Source organism: Artibeus jamaicensis, unplaced genomic scaffold (genome assembly GCF_021234435.1).
Source record: "Artibeus jamaicensis isolate MK-2021 breed Jamaican fruit bat unplaced genomic scaffold, CSHL_Jam_final contig_2790, whole genome shotgun sequence".
Taxonomy (NCBI): Eukaryota; Metazoa; Chordata; class Mammalia; order Chiroptera; family Phyllostomidae; genus Artibeus; species Artibeus jamaicensis.
In genome coordinates, this window is record NW_026521616.1 from 414,464 (window position 1) to 437,016 (window position 22,553).

At 52.0% G+C, this 22,553-nt stretch overlaps 2 protein-coding genes across 2 annotated transcripts; one reads left to right on the forward strand and one right to left on the reverse strand.

Annotated features, from left to right (window-relative positions):
* The first annotated feature begins 71 nt into the window (after positions 1 to 71).
* TNFAIP1 (TNF alpha induced protein 1) lies at positions 72 to 10,956 on the forward strand. The gene is made up of 7 exons (XM_037162754.2): positions 72 to 334; positions 4,251 to 4,568; positions 5,097 to 5,266; positions 5,693 to 5,782; positions 5,868 to 5,920; positions 6,712 to 6,907; positions 8,380 to 10,956. Exons 2-7 carry the CDS (start codon positions 4,364 to 4,366, stop codon positions 8,614 to 8,616), a joined length of 951 nt encoding a protein of 316 aa, XP_037018649.1. The 5' UTR covers positions 72 to 334; positions 4,251 to 4,363; the 3' UTR covers positions 8,617 to 10,956.
* Positions 10,957 to 11,721: 765 nt separating this feature from the next.
* POLDIP2 (DNA polymerase delta interacting protein 2) lies at positions 11,722 to 22,532 on the reverse strand. The gene is made up of 11 exons (XM_037162753.2): positions 22,313 to 22,532; positions 20,879 to 20,960; positions 17,597 to 17,694; positions 16,792 to 16,888; positions 16,306 to 16,381; positions 15,965 to 16,072; positions 15,382 to 15,518; positions 14,109 to 14,135; positions 13,778 to 13,903; positions 12,704 to 12,783; positions 11,722 to 12,170 (listed from the first exon to the last, which is right to left on the reverse strand). The coding sequence occupies exons 1-11, from the start codon at positions 22,468 to 22,470 to the stop codon at positions 12,056 to 12,058; spliced, it is 1,104 nt and encodes a 367-aa protein (XP_037018648.1). The 5' UTR covers positions 22,471 to 22,532; the 3' UTR covers positions 11,722 to 12,055.
* Positions 22,533 to 22,553: the final 21 nt, after the last annotated feature.

The window sequence follows — 22,553 nt, forward strand, 5'->3', positions numbered from 1 at the left end:
TAACTTGCAGAGCCTGCTGGGAAACAAAGGCCGGAGATGAGAGCCGGCTGCCTACAAAATCCAAAGGGTTTTGCACCGGAAAAGCTTCCGGAAGTAGTCGAGTGCTCCCTGCGGAATAGTGGCCGTTTCCTCTGGCCTGATTGGGTGCTGGGCATGCGGGGCTTTTTAGTCTGTTGCTCCTGGGCCCGCCCAGCTGGGCAGCAACTCCAGGCGGAGTCCGCGGTCGGAGGATGTGATCTCACCTCCTGGGATTGCGGTCGGACAGGCGGCTACAGCCTAGGGGCGGTGAAGTGTGGTCCTGCAACCCACCTGAAGAGAGGCGTCTCCGGGGACGGTGAGAATCAGGCCTGCCGATACCCTCGGGGACGGGATGGACGGGGCCGGGGCTGGAGCAAAGAGTGCCCCACCTGGTCCTGGGGAGATGGGGGAGATAGAGAACTCATATACCCCATTTGGGGTATCTGTGTGTGTCAGAACTGGTCTCGGTTTCTCGGTAGTATGGCGGGGTACGGGCCCGAGAAGACTACACTGGCCACAAAGAGGTTCTTGAAATTCAAGAAATTCTGAAAAAGTTTCCAGATCCTTTGGATAAAGCCCAAGATTTTTACATTTAGGATTTTTTTCTAGGCCCGCCCTCTCTAATCTAGAACGGCTCTCCCCACTTCCTATTTCCCCTGATTTGTAACTGATTTCTCGGTCTTCTTACTTTAGGACCCCCACCTCCTTCCACCGCCGTAGTTGTTTGCCCTTTATTCTGCTTGGGTTCACCGTAGCTTCACTGACACGGATACGCCCCTAGTAGCTTCAGGCATCCCCAGATATCCACACACAAAGTCCGGAAGGAAGAGCACTGAGCCTGCTAATGGAAACTCCATTCTCACTGGAAGTACTTTCTGGGCGTCACCTGCCAAAGAATTCCTGGAATTCATTGGTATGGGTAGAATCGGAGCTGACGTCATCCAGGGGCTCATGGCAATTGCTTTGTGGGACAGGAATAGATTAACTCTGGATTTGTCTTTCTCTGTTGGCAACAACCTAGCCTTTGAGTTCCTTTGCTGTGGGAGAATATGTATGTGTGCTTTGATCCTGGAGAAATTGGTGCTAGATAAAAAATACATAGGACCCTGTTAAAACCTGTTAAGGCCGTTAAGGGGTGGATGTATTTACGCAGGGTGGGCTGCGGAAGGTGTCGTGATCTCATAGGAGTGTCACTGATTGGACAGTTTTCTGGTGAGGGCTCATTCTATCCTTGAAGCAAATGAGAGTCTTCTGGACAATCCATCGAAAGAATTCCGTACCTCACGCAGCACTTGCTCTGGCCCTTCCTTAGATATTCTTCCAAGGGACCTACCTAAATCTTATCAAGAACAATTTCAGTATTACAACAAACATGTATTAAATACTTCAAAATGTGGATGGCTGCGCTGTGCAAAGTTTGGAGAATGGAGCAGTAAACTTGGGGAAACCAGTGCACTGCCTCTGGGTTACACTGTTTCCTAGAGATGATGTACCGCTCTAAACTTCTGGGTATTGTGTGATTAAATGGAGTGATACCACTTTTTTCTGTCTCCATTATCACACTGTAGTCCAAGCTTTCACTCTCTCCTGCCTAAACTACTGCTTCCTCTGGTCTTCCCACTCTTTCTCTTGAACCCGTACAATCCATTCTCTACACAGCAGCCAGAGCGATCTTTCCAAAATGTGAATAATTTAGATCATATCAGTCCCCTGCTTAAAACTCTCCAATCCATTCCCATTGCAACTGGGGTAAGATCTGAACTCTAATATGATCTGGTCTTCCCTTCTTTCTATGCACCAGCCATTGAGGCCTCACCTATGTTGCTAAAACAATGTGTCTGACTGATGTTTCAACACTTACCTTTCCATCTGTCTAGAATACTCTTCCAGACCTCAGCTAGAAGGCCACCTTCCCAAAGAGGCTTTCCCTGGCCCTCTATCTAGATTAGTGCCTCTCCCTAGTTACTTTCTTCATCACTGTTTTATTATTTTTATTGCCTTTCTCACTTTTGTAGTTACTTGCATATTACTTGTTTTCTTGTTGTCTGTATCTACCAACTAGAATGCAAGCTCCACAAGGCCTTGTTCTCATCTGTGTCTCCAGTGCCTGGCACATAGCAGGGGCACAGTAAATGCTAACTCTTACTATTTTTATTCTTGTTAACATTAGAATTCCTTGAAGGCAAGGATGATATCTTCTTCTTCGTCTTTTATTTTTATTTGATTTTTTAAAATATTTTATTTATTTTTAGAGAGAGGGAAAGGGAGAGAGAAAGAGGGAGAGAAACATCAGTGTGTGGTTGCCTCTCACACCCCCCTACTGGAGACCCGGCCCGCAACCCAGGCATGTGCCCTGACTGGGAATGAACCAATGACGCTTTAGTTCGCAGGCCAGCACTCAGTCCACTGAACCACACTAGCCAGGGTTCTTCTTCTATTTTTTAAAAAGATTTTATTTATTTTTAGAGAGAGGGGAGAGGAAGGAGAAAGAGAAGGAGATAAATATTAATGTGTGGTGGACTCTCATGTGGCCCCCACTGGGGACGTGGCCCATACCTAAGCATGTGCCCTGACTGGGAATAGAGTTGGTGATCCTCTGGTTCGCAGCCTGCACTCAGTCCACTGAGCTACACCAGCCAGGGTCTTCTTCTTTTCTTTATTAGAAGATTAATTGCTTTTTTTTTTAAATTTATTTTACTTTTAGAGAGGGTAAGGGAGGAAGAAATAGAGGGAGAAAACAGCAATGTGTGGTTGCTTCTCACGCGCCCCCAGCCGGGGACCTGGCCTGCGAACCCAGACATGTGCCCTAACGGAATTGAACTGGCGACCCTTTGTTTCACAGGCCATTGCTCAATCCACTGAGCCACACCAGCCAGGGCACTTTTTTGTGTTTTTCTTTTAAATCCACATCTGAGGGCATTTTTTCATTGTTTTTAGAGAGAGAAAAAGGGAGAGAGAAGTATCAACTGATTGCCTTCTTATAGGCCTCCAACCAGGGCACATGCTCTGACAGGGATTGAACCTGCAAGCTGAGTATGTGTCCGGGCAGAGAATTGAACCCACAGCCTTTCAGTCAGCCTGTGGGATGATGCTCCAACCACCTGATCCGCACTGGCCAGGGCACGGTGATACCTTATTACTTCTCTCTCCCTACTGCTTAACATAGTAGGCACTCGCTATTGTTGCATTGCTGAATGGATTAAATGAGCTAATAAATATTAAACACCTGGAACATAGTAAACATGCAATGAATGTTTGCTTTTTTTCCTTCAATAAATAGATTTTAGTGATTCTTTAGGAAATCAAAACATATACAATCTAAGTCACAAGGGGTGACCTGGCTTTGCCTTCCTTTGCTTTCCTTGCTCTTCTCTCCCATGAAATCTTAGTATTTCAGTTTCCATATCACTTAATTGACTTCAGATTTATCATCTTGTCTTTTCTAGCCCTTTCTTCCTACTCTTGTTGAGAGGGAAGAGAGGAAAGGATAGGGCTGGGCCCCCTCTGAGGAAAAAGAAGCAAAAATAGCCATCTTGTAGCTGTTCGATCCTGAAAAATGGTGACTTACGATAGATAGGGCTAGTGCCAGGAAAGGGGAATATCGGGAAACCCCGGCTGGAGCTGGGGTCACCTCTGCCAAGAACACTAGCTGGTTCCCTGCAGCCTGGCTTGTTTCACAGTCTCCTGAGCTGCTTTTACGTGCCTTCCTGAAGCCAGACTCCGGGTGTTAGTTACTCAAAATAAGAACTGGTACAGACTGCTTCTGAGCCGGGAATCTCTAGGAAGGAAGTGCATCCTGTCCCTCTGGCTCCTGGGAAACTCCCAGGCTGGCTGGGCTCCCAGTAGGTTTGGCTGGAAGTCTTGGACCCTGGGAACCTTGAGAAGAACATAACTGGAATCTGGCTGGTAGATCCCCAGGGTGGAGACTTCTGCTCTGCCCAGTCTGTCCCTCTGACTGGCTCCAAGGGCTTCTTGGTCTTCCTCACCACCCAGAGCTGAGTCTCAGGGAGGCTGATGAAGAGACCGTGCTCCCAGACATGGTTCCTGGTAAACATAAAGAACAGCAGGAGCATCCTTCTTCCCATTGCCTGGGGTCTTCCCCTCTGCCAGGGAACCCTGTCAAGGGCCAATCAAGGAGAGAGTGACTGGATAATCAGTGATTTTCCTTCTGTCCCCTCCTGGCTGAGGGCTGTCCCCTGCATACTCTTATCTTCTCTCCTATCTGCTCACAGCATCGAGAGTATGAGGCTCTCGCCTCCACTGGCCACTGACCCGTGACCCTTCCACCACGGCGGAACCCTGCAAGCCCACCTCCTGCCGTGTGGTGATCTACCTGAAGCGGGAGATGTCAGGGGACACCTGTCTGTGCCCAGCCTCAGGGGCTAAGCCCAAGCTAAGCGGCTTCAAGGGAGGCAGCCTGGGTAACAAATACGTCCAGCTCAACGTGGGTGGTTCCCTGTATTACACCACTGTGCGGGCACTGACCCGGCACGACACCATGCTCAAGGCCATGTTCAGCGGGCGCATGGAGGTGCTGACCGACAAAGAAGGTGAGGTATCAGGGCTCGTTGGGCAAGGTGGGAGGGGAAGGAGTTCCTGGGGACGGGACTGTGGGGCAGGGCGTAAGCCTGGCAGATCTGGAATCTACATTCATTTTTCCCATTCATCTGACACCACGCTCCACCTGGAGTTCTCAGTCGAGCTTCGGGAGTCTTTGAAATTGCACACAGATTGTTGTAGGCTTACCCACTTTCCAGGGAGGCTATCCACACTTTTTTTAACTCCCATCAGACTAGGTTCTCAAAAGGAGCATCATCATAGTGACGGGGCAGTGGGCGGGAGGCGGGCAGGGCCTGGCGGTCTCTGCGTTGTCAGGAGGTGGGCGCGAGCGTTTCTGGGCCGAGTCCTCTGGGGGGCCTGCCTCTCCCACGGCGTGTGCCAGTTCTCTGCTTCTGTTACCCTGTGCTGTGTGCTCTTTGCCACCTGTCACCAGGACAATCAGGTGGCCTCTGCTACTGCCTGCTTCCCAGGTTCCTGGAGGTAAACAGTAACCCTCTGGGGCCCATCTGAACCCCTAGGCTGGATCCTCATAGACCGGTGTGGAAAGCACTTCGGCACCATTTTGAATTACCTCCGTGATGACACCATCATCCTCCCTCAGAGCCGTCAAGAAATCAAGGAATTGATGGCTGAAGCGAAATATTACCTCATTCAGGGGCTGGTGAACATGTGCCAGACCGCCCTGCAGGTACGGAGGCCTGGCCGGGACTGGCCGATAAGGTTGGCGTCGGCCCCCTCCTTCGGGACGTACGGGTTCAGTTCCTGGAAGGCTGTGTAGCAGGTGTGGTTGAGGAGTCCAGACCTGCTTAGGTTCACCGGCTGCTGCCCAGGCCAAGCAGGTGGGCAGCCGGTCAGTGTGTAAGGTGACGAGCTGAAGCAGTATGACTGGGCCCTGCCTCTGGTTTATAGCCCGGATGTCTGGATTTTTGGTTTTCTGGAAATGGGAGTCTGCTTGCCAACTGGCAGTTCTGTTACCAGGGTCCCCTGCCTCTCTGATGCGTCCCCAGCAAGCAGGGCTGGCCGTGGCAGAGGGGCTTTGACAGGTCCCGGGGAAAGCCTGGCCAAGGCTGGCAAACAGGATCTCAAAAAGGATTCTCGGCTGTGTGTTACCCAGGACAAGAAGGACTCCTACCAGCCGGTGTGCAACATCCCCGTCATCACGTCCCTGAAGGAGGAGGAGAGGCTCATCGAATCTTCCACCAAGGTACCGGGTCTCTGCGGGACCTCTGAGGGCTGCAGGCAGGGGGCCCTGGGACCCGTGCCGGCCCTCACGCTCTCCTCTTTCACAGCCGGTAGTGAAGCTGCTGTACAACAGAAGCAACAACAAGTATTCCTACACCAGGTAGAGTGGGCGTCCGTGGGGTGCTGGCAGGGGATCTTGGGGAAGGGCTGCAGAAGCAGCTCAAAGGGCAGAGCGGCCAGAGTGGAACTTTGGCAGACCACCCGAGGGAAGCCACCTGCACCCCTGTACCCCTGGTGTGGTTGGCATGGCCTGGGTCTTGGGAGGGAAGAGAAGAGTAGAAGGGGAATCAGGGAAGAGGCGGTCGGAACTCGCAGCAGGGCACTGTGTAGGCGAGACTGAGCGTGCAGCACCCTCATCATGTGCTGTCGGGCAGCAAGCCGGGTGTTTTCCCAGCATTACCTTCCCAGGTGGAGGAGGGACACCGGGAAGCCAGTGCGCTGGGACCCCTCCTAGGTCCTAGGCCAGTTTCCCCCTTCTCCCCAGTGTCCTCTCAACAGGCCTCAGGTCTGTGCAGGAGGCTGCAGGCTCAGTCCCAACCGTCTCAGTGGCTCCTGGTGAACAGACATTTTGCTAGCGTCACCCTTACAGCAAGGGGAGGAATCCTGCCGAGGCAACAGCAAGCCTCCTTCCTTCCAGGTCTAATGAGAGAAGACCACCCTTCCTCAGTTCTCTCCCCTTTAACTTGGAACCAGCTCAACTCCTTTCCTGCACAGGCTTCCAAACCCAGACGGTGCCCCTCAGCCCTTTTCCTTCCTGTCCCCTCTGGCATCTTGACTCTCCCTCATTTCAGCATGTCAGGGGAGGGGCGCGGAGAGCCCGCCTAGCACACTCCCTGGGAATGCGGTGCTAGAACCACATTCCCAGGCCTGCGGGCCCCGTGGGTTTTCCAGCAACTCCGATGACCACCTCCTGAAAAACATCGAGCTATTCGACAAGCTCTCCCTGCGCTTCAACGGCCGTGTGCTCTTCATCAAGGACGTCATCGGCGACGAGATCTGCTGCTGGTCATTCTACGGCCAGGGCCGGAAGCTGGCCGAGGTGTGCTGCACCTCCATCGTGTACGCCACGGAGAAGAAGCAGACCAAGGTGTGGGGGCTCCCCCTGCATGGCTGGGGGCAGGGCGCTCCAGGGGCTGCAGGGGGCACCCACTTTGCTCTCTTGTCTTTCCCAAACTCACCGGGCAAGGATCCAGGCCAGTACGAGGGCCTCAGGGAAAGGCACGGAACTCTTCGTGCTGGTCAGCTGACAGGCAGGGGCTGTCGGGAAGGACCAGACCCTTGGGGTTGGCCCATTTCAGGTTTGAATTCTGGTCCCACGGTTTACCAGTTTTCTGACTTTGGATAAGCCATTTAAACCATTTAGGCCTCAGTTTCCTCATTCGCAAACAAGGGAATAATGGTGTGGATTTAACAGAATTGCTGTGAAAATGGGACGGTTCTCAGGAGCAGCGGTGCCATGTAGTGGAAACAGCTGTTCAGACCTCTCCTCTGGCCCTGCCAGTGGGGCATCCCCGCTCGCTCAGCTTAGCTCCACAGTGACAGCACAGCACCAGGCACCCGCGAGAGGACTGCCGGGTGATAGTTAACATAAGCTTGGCCGACCCCACTTTCCCAGGTCGTCAGTGGTCGGTGCCCTACCCAGAGAGTAGCTGCCTGCCCTGCGTGTGGACTCCAGAGACCACAGAGCTTTGCTGGCCTGGAAGGGGTAGCCCACCAGGGGGAGTCGTGTGTGAGCGAAGGGCTCAAAGCAGCAAGCTCACGTGAGACCCTCTGCCCCTGGACTACTGAAGCGCCTGCAGCCAGGCTGTCTGAGGGTCAGGGAGGGCAGCTTAAGGAAGTGGCCCTGCTTCCTTCTGTCATTTTGGGGGGTGGGAGCTCCCAAGTGCACGTACCAGTGGGGTCAGGATGCAGGGGCAGGTCTGTGCGGGGACTGGTTACGCTGTGGAAGTGGCAACGGCACCTGCCACTTCCCTAAGCACCTTCTCTTTCATGAACTGTGTGACCCCACACACCACACCCATGAGGGAGGCAAGGCTAGACCGGTTCCCCCATGTGGCAGATGAGGGAACAGGAGCTCAAGGTAACACAAGTTAGGCTAGAGTCCAGATGCCGTGAACGCCATCCCTGTCCGTCTTCCAAGTAATGTTCACAGCAACTCTCTGAGGTAGGTGTTGACTGTGATCTTACACCGGTGGAAACAGGCTGGACAAGGTTACACCCGAGGCCCCACAGGTATTGTTCATGTCTGTGTAACACCGAGGCCTAACCCAAAGCCAAGGCCCTGGCCTCTGCACATGCTAGTTCACTGGTCTGGGGTCCAGAAGGAGGTGGAGAGGGTCCTGGTCTTCTGCACCCTCCCTTATGTGCATAGGGTACATCTCTTCACACCCCCTTCAGAGGAGGGCCTGCCCTCAGCCTCAGGAGACAAAGCCAACTGTCTCCCGAGAGAGTTCAGGAGGCCGAATGAGCCAGTGCAGGGTCAGGGGTCCAGCCGTGTTGCTGTGTCTTTGGAATGAAACCTCATTCATTCAGTCCATCCTCTTGGTCCCCTTGCCCCAGGTGGAATTTCCAGAGGCCCGAATCTATGAGGAGACACTCAACGTCTTACTCTACGAGACCCCCCGCGTCCCTGACAACTCCTTGCTGGAGGCCACGAGCCGCAGCCGTAGGCAGGCTTCCCCCAGTGAAGACGAGGAGACCTTTGAACTGCGTGACCGTGTCCGCCGCATCCACGTCAAGCGCTATAGCACTTATGATGACCGGCAGCTCAGCCACCAGTCTGCTCATCGTGACTGACGAGACCCTCAGGGAGTCAGGGCATGGGGCACCCCGTCTCCCCTGCTGTGGAACCCTGCCCCATTGGCCACCGCACACTGCTGCTGGCTGGGTCTCTGCTCCAGCACCCAGAGGCATGACAGGTCCTGTCTGGGTGGGGCAGAGGGCCCGAGCAGGGGAGGGACCCCATTCCTTCGCCCTGCTCCCCGAGTACTTCAGGATGACTGAGTCCTGGCCCCTTGGCTCAGTGACGCCCTGCCTGCCTGACCGGGAGCTGCTTCTGCCCCTGCAGTGAGTGGGTCAGTCCGCCCACCTCCTGCTGAGGACATCCCGTTGGCCCTTCGCTGAATGCCCCTTTGCCCTGCGGAAGGGCTGCTTTAGGCCTCAGCCGAGGCCCCTGGGGGATGGGGCCGTTCTGTGGAGAAGGTGGCTGCTGGTGCTGTGGAGGCCCAGTTTCTTAAAAGGTGGGGCTCCTCTTTTCCCAAGGTGTTTAAGCACAGGGTTGACGAGTTTGTTTTTTTAATTATCCAGGAATCGAATAGTTCTAGGTCTAACACTGAGGGGACTGGGTATTCCTACTACCCCTCCAGGATGCCAAGACTTTAAAGCACTTTGTACTTTGGTTCAGGAGAGCTGTATTTCTCCCTGACCCGTGTTGTCTTTTTCTGACCCTAATCCCTTCTTCCGTGCAGAATCAATCTGAGGGGGGGTAGAAGAAGCAATAAGAACACTGACCAGTTTGGGCTTTGCCAGGAAGGAGGCTGGCCGAGCAGCCTGCCCAGAGAGCGCTGAAGGAGGATGCGTAAGCTGGGGCTGTGGTCCTAATAACGCTCCTGCGAGAAAGGACATTTTACCCCAAATTCTTAGAGTCACATGACTGACTCCTTGATTCTCCTACCCTCAGCTCCAAGGCATGCTGCCCTTACTTTAAAGCCCAAGAGCCATTTAGGGCGGGAGTGGGAGCCACCGCAGGAAGGTTGCGGAGCCCATGGGCACTGGGCACAGAGCCCCGCATCCTCGGTGGCCCTGCAAGGAGGTGGCATGTGCTTGGCCATGTATCTCCCACTCCCCACTCACTGTTGGTTTTGTGTCCTGGCTGGGGACGGAGGTTCCAGGGTGGGTCTCTAGACACATTGTACTGTGAGCAGCCTAAGCCCCTTGAAAAGTTCCTTCATTTCTTTCTTGTTGGGTAACTTGGCCATAGCAATGCCAAGCACCAGCTCTTGGGCAAGGCTGCAAGTTCCTCTTCAGGTCTTTGGTTTTCGTTTCCTTCTGTTTGGCGTGGTTCTCGGGAGGCTGCTGATCTGAATTCTTTTCCAAAGGAATGCTGTCAGGAAGGGAATGTTCAGCCAGTTTAACAAATAACAAAGCAGCACAGCCACTTAGCAGTGCTCACTCATTCAGGAAAGGACATAGGTTATCAAGTTCATCTCTCAACTACTCTTACAGTAAGCCCCTAAGTGGCTGTTCGTGGCTGCTGACTCCAGTCTTGGCACATACCAGGCCAGGGTTAGTAGACACTCAACAAGGACCTGAAATGACATGAGGGGGCAAGAGAAACGTGACTCTAATCAGGTAGTTTACATTTGTCACAGTCTTGAATGTGTGAAGACTTTCAGATGGGGCATCCTGGTGATCAGCTACGAATGGTTCTTCCAGCGTTTCATGGAGTAACGAGATGAAGACAAATCAGTCTCTTTGGCCAGATAGATTCTGGCTTTGGCCATGTGCCTTTTTCAGAGAGCCTGGAATAATTCTGAGGCCGGTGGCCTCCTTCCTCAGCTGCCCTCCTGAAGCCCTTTAACACTCAAAGCCCCAGCGCCCACTGGAGTATTTAAATGATTGTCCCTTGATCTTCACGGCCCCTGTAGCCTCTCTACAGCTGGCTCAGTGACTGGTCTTTCCCAGAAAGCATGACAGTCTGGGACTCTGGACACTTATTCCAATTGAAAATATCTCCTCGTTCTTAAAAAACTACTAACATTGAGCTCATTGAAACAATCTCAGCTCTTTACATCAGACTTTTTGGTGTAAGCACTTGGAGGATTTTGAGCTTCCCAGCCCCATTCAAAAAGCAACTTTCAGTTGTATGAATTTTTCAACTCTGAGCAGCCCAGGGTAAAGTAAACAAAAATTGTGGATGAAGGTCAAATCTTATCAGTGTCTCAGAAAACTGGAAGCCTGCTGTTGCGGACGTGCACTGGTATTGGGTTTTATTCAGTTTGTTGTCTGACCAAGGCCTGCCTACAGGATAACACAGGTGCTGGCACGAGAGAACTTCTTTAGCACACAGCTACAGTTCTTTGTCGTTGGCATGGATGACAGAAACACTAATTTCTAATAAAACTGTATTACAATGCAGTGTGCAGAGCCGTGTTTACAGTGGGTATGGCTTGGTCAGCTCGCCGCTATGGCCACGGCTCTCACGGTGTGTGTGTGTCCCTGACCTGGGTTCTCCCAGTTAGATGTCCCCTTGCACTCAGTTGTCCTGCAAGCCAGGCTCCCCCGGTGGAGGATTAAGGACAACACTAATAGGGGCTGGAACTGAGATTTAATATTAATTCGAGAATAAAACAACCTCTTTAACATCACTATGGTAACAGGGAAGCAGGAACCCTAAGAAACAGGGCAAAATGCAGCATATTTCATCTCTGGCTCTTGGAGATCAGTGAGCAGCTCAGAAAGCAGCTTGGCTTAATCACCACCCATAACGTAAACCTCGGCTGAATTTCTGCATTTGTAGTCCGGAGGCTTGGCAACCTGTGCTCACAGCTGGCAGGCCCATCATTCCGGGAAACCTGGCCCATTTCCTTCACTCCTCTCCCTGGCCTGGGAGGCCAGAGATGCCAGTGGAAGAGCCAGGCCACTCCTCCAACCCTGAGGTTGGCCTCCCCCTCTGCAGCTGGTAGAAGTTAAAGAGAACAAGAGTCCAGCCCAGCCCTCACCCCACCGACTGAGGCACAGTGGTGACTCTGGGACAGGTCCAGCCAACCCCAAGCTTCAGGAGGGAAACACACATACTCTAGGAGAGGGACGCTCCTGGAAAGAGCAAGGGGAGTGATCAAGGGCCCCCAGCAGGTCAAAAAGGGAGCCTGAGGTCCTAGGGGCAAAAATGGCGAGGGTGGCCAAGCGTGCACTGGTTTATTGACCAAACCTCACATTCCAAACAGGCCGGGAAACTTCTCCTGGCCTGTGGCAGCTGGCCATAGAGTTCCTGGTGGAAAGGTCTACTGGAACAGTGTAGGCAGGGCTTGCAGGGGAGGCCGGCCTTGGAGGAGTCCTACTTGGATCTTCCGGAGGAGGTGGGTATAGCCCACCCACCAAAAAAAGAACCCCACAGTGAAATGGCGCACACGGTGAAGAGACCCACTGCATCCTGCAATGAGAGAGTTCTGCAGCAGTTGCGGGGTGAGAGCCATTCTTCAGGGATCGGGCCTGGCTATGTGGGGTCTCAGCTGGCCTACCAGTGAAGGCCTGAGGGTGGTGTCTTCTCATCTTTATTGCTTTCCAGGGAGAAGGGAGGGATCCGGACATCAAAGTGGGAGCCATCAGGCCTCTCGAAGCGGAACGTGCCCCTGTGAGTCAGAGAAGCTAGTTTAGAGGGAGTGCGGGCTGAGGCCGTCCTGAGGACCCAGATAGCTGTGTGTCCTCAGCTCTAGAACCAGAGCAGGATGAGGCAGGCCCAGCCTCTCTTCTGCCTGGTCCATGCCAGCACAACACTGGTCCAGGGACCCAGGAGCCCCCCCCGACCCCACATGAAAAAATACAGCTGTCCTGACTCTGACCCTTAGATGCACACTGCATAAAAAACCCAACTACACTTTCCAGTTAAGGAGTGAAACACCAGGAAAAACCAATTGTGTAGTCCACTCTGTATCATCAAGTCACCAGACCTCTTTGGCTTAAGTCCTTAGTCCACAACACCACAGCTAACTGGGAAACAGACAAAAAAAATCAGGCAAGTCCCAAACAATGAACGGCAGGTAAGGCTCAATGTCAGGACTTAACTTGGCCCAAAATTAATTGCAAGCTCTGAGCTCCCACTTTTCTGACCTGCAGCCAAAGTCTGCGGAGTTGAGCTGCCCTGCCCAGGCACAGGCTCACTCACCACATATGCCCACTGGAAGCTTGCAGCGAGACATGGCTGCTGTACTGGAACGCAGGCTGCTCCTTGGACAACACCGGTTCCTGTGAGGGTTCAGGGAAAATTGGTCAGGCCAGACGCCAACTACCAGCTTCTCAGGACTACACGCCCCCTCGTGCCTCCCCCACTGCACTGCCACGGTCCTCGGCCTTTTACTCTTGACTGTAGGAAAGGTCATCTTAGGCTGCATGTCTGAGGACACGGGTCCAAGATGCCAGGCACAGAACCTACCCTGCAAATACCCCTCCCAGCATCCATTCCCTGAGTGCCTCAGTGCAAGGCATCATGGTGGTGCTCTGCAAACCTTTACTGACTTACGTTTCCAAGTACAAGGCAATAGGTGTGATCCCCATTTCAGCACTAAATGGGAAAACTGAGACTTGGGTTAAAGAACTTACCCAAAGTTATGCAGTGAGGGAAGAACACAGCTGGCATTGGAAGCCAGATTATCTAACTCCAAAGCCCCCTGTTCTTACTTAGGATCCAACCCTGCTTCCCCCAAGTCCCTGCTGACTTGGATAAATGCTTATTAAATGTGGCCTCTGGCCAGTTCTCATGACTTTATTTCTCAGGAGACACAGTGAAGCAGTATGGGAATTGCAAAGTCAGGTCTCCTCAAGAACCAACAGAGGATGCGAGCACGTGAAGAAGCAGAGGGAGGACAACCGGCAGTAGCGGGGCCTGCCTGCCCCACCTAAGAGCATTCAAATTCAGAATGTTTAAAAGGCTGCTGTGCTGGCAACAAAAACTCTCCACCAGCTTTGAAGTCGGACTCACCTGGATTCAAATCCAGGTCCTGCCCCCACCAGCTATGGGACTGGGCTAGTTATCTAACTTCATAATCTCACTCCGGTCTCGTCGTCTGTGAAATGGGCTGTGAGAAAGCTATCTCACAGGGTGGTGGTTTCTCACCAATGCACTCATACTCGGAGCCTCTGCCCCTAGCACAGAGGAGGAGGGAACCACATGCTAAGCCCCCAAGCCTGCTGGGCAGGACCAAGAACTGGGCAGCATTGGCCCAGTGACGATAATGCTCACCCTGCCCACCACCCCTCGGCCTCGCACTGTCTCCAGGGTGCCAGACAGACTGAATATCCTCCAGTGTCGCTCCCGGAGCTGTACCACGTCACTGTCAAGGTTCTCCAAGCGGATGCAGTAGCGCCACTGTGGGAGTGGGGAAGAGAGAATGCACAGCTGAGGCAAGTAAACTCTGAGCTAGCCTGCCCGGAATTCTAATAGGGCAAAAGGCAACAAAGGTTGACCCTTGCATTGCACAGGCCCCGCTCCCCAGAGGTAAAGTCCCCCACCTGCCAACCTGCCCCCACCATGCACCTTTCCTAAGCTCCACCTCCTGGAGGGAGACACTCACCCAGTACACATGGGAATTCTGAGCTTCCTGGGGGGAAAACACATGAAGAACATTAAGTACCAGAGCAGAGGGCAGAATCAAGTCTGTTCCAGTTGACACCTCTCCCATGGAGCAGAGGCATTCTGGGAAGGCTGCAGAGACCGAACAATGCTAAGAATGTCTGTGGGTCATGACGACTGAACTGTGGTATAGGGGACCGTTCTGCGTGGTGTGAGGAATATACCCCAGCCCGATTCAGAAAACCGACAGGGAGCGAGGTCAGCACACAGGACCCACGTCCACGGATAGGTTTTCCCGTGGGAAATCAGGTCTGCATTGTACCTAGGCTGCAATGAGGCTTGCTTTTGCTAAAATTCCCTCACCCTGCATTGAGGCAGAAAAATGTTTACTGCATGTCTTCAACTTCCTAAAGTCTGTGCTAAACCTCCCAAGTATGGAGTGTAGCCAGTTCAACTACTTTTCCCCTTGATCTGATACATCCTTCTCTTTGAAGTAAATAGCAACATTCTTTTCTTTGTTTTCTGTAAAAGGTAATCATCTACAGCGAACCTGTGCATAGTACACGAGGGCCATCTTCAATGGAATGTACCCAGTAAAGCAATCAAAGCCAATACAGGCCGGGGTCCACATCGCTGTGGCCCACAAGCCACTGCAGAGGGCAGCCTTGCCCGGGTCCATCCCTGGCCTCCCTCCTCCTTATCCTATCAGACACAGGGCTCTTCCCTTTCTCTGGACCACCCTCTCCCTGTCACTGACGCTCCCCTCACTGCTGGTCCAGGCCACTGCCCTCATCTTCAGCCCTACCATGACCCAACCTTGTCAATAATGAGTTTGGTGTATACTGACACCCCTCCTTCCTGTGAGCTCTGGAAGGCGGGGACAATGTTTCATTCTTGCCTGTATCCCCAGGACCTAGCTTACAACCAGGCAAGAAATAGCTCAATTAATGTTTGACTAATGCATAAAAGTATAAAGATCATCCTATCCTACAGTGATTTGAACAAGTATGTGTATATTCTCCATAAGCGTGGCTCCCTTTGAGCCAGAAGAGAAGGAAGAATCAGCCTGGAGCACGGAGGAGTCCTCCTAGGACACAAAGGTTTCCCTGCTCTAGGTCCTGGTGTCAGCCATTGCCAAAAGGCTGCTCAACCCCACCCCATACGTGGAGAGCTTGGAAGTGGAACCACCGGCACGTGGTTGACATGTGGAACCTGCTCCAGCAGTCACACCAAGAATGCCACACAGAACTGGGGGCCCAGCCCTGGGCACATACCCTCATGCCCATGTAGAAGGGGATGACAGTGACACGGATGTTCTCGGTTGTTTCCCGATGGACATCAGACAGCTCCAGCCAGGGGTGGTTCTTCTCTTGCCAGGCCCGTAGTGTCTCCCGAGCCACAAAAGGGGGAGCTGGGACAAGGGGATGACTGGTCAGTCCAGGCCAGACCCCACAGCATTAAACCCACTTTCCACCTGCCCCTCCTAGAAAACCCTGTCAAGCGGTGGCCCAGGTAAACAAGACATCCAAACGTGAAGCAAAAGCACCGACTGGAAGAAGGCACAGAGCTGCTTCCAAAGATAAGCCCTGGGGAGGCATGTGGCATCGTGGGAAGAGAACTGGACTGGGAGTTAAGAGCCCTGGTCGTCAGGCCTTGCTCTGCCACTACCTACAATCTCGAGTCCCTTCTCATTCCCTCTGAGCCTCAGTTTCCACATGTAGAGATGATAGCCATTGACCGGATAGGTCTAACGGGAAGTTGAATGAGACTATGGAAACAGCTTTGAAATTACTTCTATAATACTGTTTTTGAAGAAAGGGCCGTCCCTTTCCGGCTTCTCTTCTTGAGAGAGATTACCTTTTGTCTGGTCATAGAGAAGAAATCTTTCAAAGAGCTCGTGCTGGATGGGGACCTGATCGGTGGAGGTGTAGGGGAGGATGTCTTCATGGCTGACATAGTCCAGGCCTGGCACAGAGAGGCAAAGAGACAGTGGAACTCGTGCAGCAGAGGGGGAGGAACAGGGCTGAGCAGAAACACAACTCCTGGTCTTGTCTCAGGGTGGGACGACCCTGGTACCACTGCGCTCAGCATCTGTAATCCCTCCCAGCCAATTAAGGACATCAGAAAGGCATCAGAACCCTCTCCCTGAGACACTCGGGACCGCTGATGGACAGGCACCATCGGGTGCATGTACTCACCTGGGATGGCATAGAGGGCCCGGCTGTCATCATGGTTGGCCAAGAAAGTCACAGCTTCTGTCTGAGATCTCTGAGACTAAGCAAGAAGTGAGTCAGACTTTCTTCCTCTCTCTTTTTTAAAGACTTTATTTATTTTTAGAGAGAAGAGAAGGGAGGAGGTAAGAGAGGGAGAGAAACATCTATGCACAAGAGAAACATCAATTGGTTGCCTCTCACACGCCCCCAACAGGGAACCTGGCCTGCAACCTAGGCATGTGTCCTGACTGGCAATTGAACCAGCAACTTTTTGGCTGAAGGAATGATGCTCCAACCAAATGAGCCACGCAGCCAGAGTGGGTCAGACTTTCTTAGTCACTATCCAGTCCTGAGGTCTCGGGGTCCAGTGTTGATCTGGGCTGTCTGACCCCTCTCCCTCCCTTTGCCCCCATCGGGGTTCAGGCCTTTCTCATGGAGCAGAACCCCAGGCCCAGCCATCATTTTACTTACTATATGCGGACAGTCTCGGGCATCAATCAGCACCTGATAGTAAGTGTGAGTTTTGCCTTTCACCTCCTTAGAGCCGTGGCCAGCAGGATTCTCTGCTCTACAGGGTAGGAAACACCCAAGGTCACCCAGAGAGAAACAGAAGCAGTGCCTGCCCTAGCCCCTTACCCCAGCCTCTCCTCATCTAAACAGACTGGTGCCTTATCTGACCAGCTTTAGCAACACCCAGCCCAGCCACTCTCCAGGCTGGGACAAAGGAACATGTAGGGCCCATGGCACAGAGTCATCAACTGTCCTACTCTCTGGCTGCCTCTTGGAAGAAGGGGGAGATGTTGAGAAAATCAAATGCAGGCCTCAGTCCCCAAAGCCCAGAGTACTCCATTCTCCTCACAGTCCCCAGAGCACCCCATTCTTCTCACAGCCCCTGTGGTCACTGAAGGAAGCCAAGCCTTTTCTTTTTTAATGTACTCCAATGACGATAAAGAGATTAAGGGAAGAATTCTAAGTGAACATCAAGAAATCAAGAAGCATAATCCCCCAGTGCCTTCAGGGGTAATTATAATGCAAACTGAGAATAGCCTGGGAGACTATCCTGGGGAGGCCTGAAGGGACCCTCTGGCTGCAGACTGCCCCGGCACTCAGCACTTTGTCTCCACGGTTATTAGCAGCAGGGGAACACTCGGGCATTCCTAAGGCCCAGGAGGATGCTATCTTCACCCTGGGGTCCCAGGGACCTCAGTTATGTGCGTCTGCTGTGAGTCAGGCCTCCTCCTGAAGACGCTGCGAGGCACAATGCAGGGCAACTCACTTTTCTGGAGCTGCAGAGGCCACATCCCGGTCGTACAGCCTGGCCTGCCAGGGAAATAGGACGACACCTCGGTAGCCAAAAACACTATGAAGGAAAAGCTGGGGGGAAAGAGAGGCCTCAGTGAGTCTGCAGTCCAGCAAGTCCATCCAGACGGGACACAGACCACAAAACAGCACAGACATTTGAACTCCTGCACGAGGTCTTGCCACTATTTTCCTTAAACTCTGCAATCTCCCCAGACCAGCTTCAGAACACTCTTACCCCATCTTCACCTGGCTGGCCTCTACTCATCCTTTAGGCCACAATGCAGGCCTCTAGGAAGTGTTCCCTGACCTCCCCTTCGCTTAGCACAGTGCACAGCTGTTGGCCACTTGCATATCATAATTCGTTTCTAAACTGTCAACTCCATTAGGCATTGATTTCTGATTTAACTCCAATGCACAATGTAGGCACACCGGAAAAATGCTGAATATACAAAGTCCTCCTTACCTACATGAAGCCTGAATCCATCTCAGCGGATCTGGCACAAAACTGATTCAGAAAAAGCCTCACACCCAGAGCTTACTACACTGCAGAGAGCTGAACTATGACAAAGCACCAGGCATATTTTTCTGAAACCCCCTCACTGGCTTCCCACCATCCACTATGTTAGAGGACACTTCGGTAACTTAGCTCTCTCCTCACTACAGTCCAAACCATCTCTGTCCACACTAACTTGGAGAGAGAACCCACTGACATACGAAATGCATTCGAATCCAGGAAAACAGAAACCCACCTTTATTTTTTATTTTTAAATGTATTTTATTGATTATACTATTACAGTTGTCCCATTTTCCCCCCTTTATTCCCCTCTGCCCTGTGCACCCCCTCCCACCCACATTCCCCCCCTTTAGTTTATGTACATGGATCGAACATATAAGTTCTCTGGCTTCTACATTTCCTATACTATCCTTAACCTCCCTCTGTCTTCTACCTAACATCTATGCTACTTCTTCTCTATACCTTTCCCCCCTCCCCACCCACTCCCCCACTGATAACCCTCCATGTGATGTCCATTTCTGTTTCTGTTCCTGTTCTAATTGCTTAGTTTGTTTTTGTTTTAGGTTCAGTTGTTAATAACTGTGAGTTTGTTGTCATTTTACTGTTCATGTTTTTTATCTTTTTTTTGTCATTTTACTGTTCATGTTTTTTATCTTTTTTTTTTAAGATTTTGTATCAATGTATGGTTGCCTCTTGTAAGACCCCTGCTGGGAACTGGCCTGCAAACCAGGCATGTGCCCTGACTGGGAATCAAACTGCGATCCTCTGGTTCACAGGCCCATGCTCAATCCACTGAGCTGTACCAGCCAGGGCTATCTTCTTTTTCTTAGCTAAGTCCCTTTAACATTTCATATAAGGGCTTGCTAATGATGAACTCCTTTAACTTGACCTTATCTGGGAAGCACTTTATCTGCCCTTCCATTTTTAATGACAGCTTTGCTGGATAGACTAATCTTGGATGTAGGTCCTTGCCTTTCATGACTTGGAATTTCTTTCTAGCCCCTTCTTGCTTGCAAGATTTCTTTTAAGAAATCACCTGATAGTTTTATAGAAACTCCTTTGTAGGTAACTATCTCATTTTCTCTTGTTGCTTCTAATATTCTCTCCTTATTTTTAATCTTGGCTAATGTAATTATGATGTGCCTTGGTGTGTTCCTCCTTGGGTACATCTTTGGGACTCTCTGAGTTTCCTGGACTTCCTGGAAGTCTATTTCCTTTGCCAGATTGGGGGAGTTCTCCTTTATTATTTGTTCAAATAACTTTTCAAATTCTAGCTCTTCTTCTTCTCCTTATGATACACCTATGATTCAGATGTTGGAACATTTAAAGATGTCCTGGAGGTCCCTAAGCCTCTCTTCATTTTTTTTTTTTGAATTCTTGTTTCTTCATTCTGTTCTGGTTAAATGTTTCTTTCTTCCTTCTCATCGACACCATTGATGAGTCCTGATTTCCTTCCCTTCATTGTTGGTTCCCTGTACATTTTCCTTTATTTCACTTAGCATAGCCTTCATTTTTTCATCTAATGTGTAACCATATTCAACCAATCCTGTGAGCATCCTGATTACCAGTGTTTTGAACTGTGCATCTGTTAGGTTGGCTATCTCTTCATCACTTAGCTGTATTTTTCCTGGGATTTTGACCTGTTCTTTCATTTGGGCCATTTTTTTTGTCTTGGTGTGCCTGTTACGTACGTAGTAAGGGGCAGAGCCTTAGGCGTTCACCAGGGCAGGGCAACCCACGTCCCTGGGTTATAACACTGTTTATGCGGGAGGGGTCAGAGAGGGATCAGTGCCGCTTGCTGTGCTCTCTGCCAGTTTTTAGTCACTTCCCCCGATACCCACAATAAAATTGGGCCCTTCTCACCCTGGCTGGTGTACCTCAGTGGAATGAGCACAGGGTGAACCAAACAACTGCAGTTTGATTCCTAGTTGGGGCACATGCCTGGGTTGCAGGCCAGTTCCCAGCAGGGGACGCACAGAGGCATCCATATATTGATATTTCTCTCCCTCTCCTTCCCTTACCCTCTAAAGATACATAAATATTATCTAAAAAAAAATTGGGTGCTGATTCCTGGGTGGGTGGGCTTGTGCATGTTCTAGGACCCTGTGGGTCTCTCCAATGAACTCTCCTGTGAGGCTTGGAGTTTCTCCCACTGCCACAATCCCACAGGTGTTTTCAATCAGAGGTTTGAGACTTTATTTCCCCACACTGCAACCCTGGGTTGTGCAGTCTGTCTCGCTCCTCAGTTGTTCCTCCCGGTTTATCTGCATGCAAATGTGGGACTGCCCAGTCCGCAATCCACCACCTCGCTGAGTCCACCAGCCACCGCCTTCCCTACCAGCTGCAGCCTTGCCTACCCCAGTCCTCCAGCCGCCGCCTTACTGCAAGTCCTCTCCACCTAGCTGCCTGTCTCCACCCCTCCTACCAGTCTGGATGAATGTTTCTTCTTTAACTCCTTGGTTGTCGGACTTCCATACAGTTGGATTTTCTGGCAGTTCTGATTGTTTTTGTTTTTAAATTTGTAGTTGTCCTTCTTTTGGTTGTGCAAGGAGGCACAGTGTGTCTACCTATACCTCCATCTTGGTCACAAGTCCCCCAGCAACCCACCTTTAAACACTTGTGGTTCTGATCTGGCGCAAAGCATCAAGGCACAAAACCATAACATTCAGCCCTATGACTAAATCTGACCCTCTCAGCAGAGCACACCATGAAAAAGGAAAGAACACCCAGCCCAGCACTCACCTGCCCAGTCTCATATTTTCCATTCTGTTTTGGCACCTCAAACACACCAACTGTCTCCAAAACTTTGCCCTCTGGTCGGTTTCTGATTAGGAAGGAACAGAACAAGCAGATGAGCAGCTGAGGAGGTAACAGGACTTACCCATCAGAAAAGGCTACTAGAATACTGAGGGACCAAGGCCGTGACAGCAGACAAGGGTCAGGGGAACTGGCTGAAACAGGTAAGGGTCCTGCCAAGTCACCACCCCACACACACTCTGCAGAGCCTCTGCCTGTCCTGTTCTGAGGCCCAGCCCCAGGTTTCCACGCCAGGGTCACCTGCTCCCAGATCACTTTCTTCTCTTCACTCCCCACATGCCTCACACCATGCCCTCTCCCCTGCCCAGCTGTGCTCCTTGCCTCCCTTTCCTCCCTAAGCCACCCTCCCGACCTCCCACAGCATTTTAACTGTCCTTCCCACCTTGCATTTATTTCAGTTATTTGTGCCCATGTCTTATCTCCATTAGAGACTGTAAGCTCCCTGGGAGCAATGCTTGTGTCTGATTAGCCTAGTGTATACCAGAAGCTCAAAAATATTTGTTCTGTTCTAATTTCATGTCCATCTCCCCCTCTGAACTGCAGTCTTCACCCTGCCCTTGACGGGCTTAACCATCCTCTCTAGATTTCCTCCTGTATTCCCTACAGTGCACCCTGCAGTGTCTCAGTCCAGTTTTTTGGGTCAGATTTACATCAATTTTCACATGAGTGAGAAAATGCAACTAGTTATCTCTCCCCAATATGAACGTCTAATCTTAGCTACTAAAAGGTCTGTTCTCTCAGCGACCTCTCTGCACAGGTGCTCTTTACAGAAGCTGTTCAAAGCACTGCTCTTCTTACCGTTTGGAGACGTAAACATCATGCTTCCTCCCACTTGATCCTCTGGCCCCAATTTGATCTGTCTGTCCCATCCCTGGAAACAATGTTCGCACCATCCCCATGCCTCAAGCCCTCTTCCCCAAATCACATCGAGAGAACCAGTCTGCCCAAGGTCACACTGAAACCGGGAACCAAGCGGGGCTCAGACTCAAGAGCCCCGTTTTCCCACTTCGAGCATCTTTCTGAGAGAGAACTTGACGCCACCTGGGGCTAGGGTGATCGAAGTCAAAAGCCCTAGGGCTTAATTAATAGGCTGCCCACTAATAGCGGCGCTCGGAGATCCCCACTCGGGAGGTACGATTCACTTTGGGGGGATTACTAGTTCTCACTCAGAGCCAGCCCCGCATAACCCAGGGCTCTGGACCGCGCTCCCTTCTCTGCTCCTGGCACACATCCCAGAGAGCGTAGATCAGCTTCCGGCCCGGACCCCGTCGCGGGTCGAATTCCCTCTCCCGGCCGGGCCTCCTAGTCTCCTCCCTGGGCAGGAACACGCTCTCTAGGCTCCGGGCCCCTGCCCCTCACCGGGACGAGAGGTGCCTCCGCGTCGTGGTCGCTGCAGGAAGGAAGGGCCCAGCTCCACCCGCCGCACAGAGCGGCCTTGGCCCCCGGGCACCGGTCAGCGACCGGGACCACCAGCGGCTGCCCACGGCCAGGGCCCGCCGGGCCACACAGCCCGCCATGTCCCCCACGAGCGCCCGCAGGGCTGCTGACACAAGTCCAGACCCACGGCCCGGCGGCGTCCCGCCCCCGCCCCACACTGCCC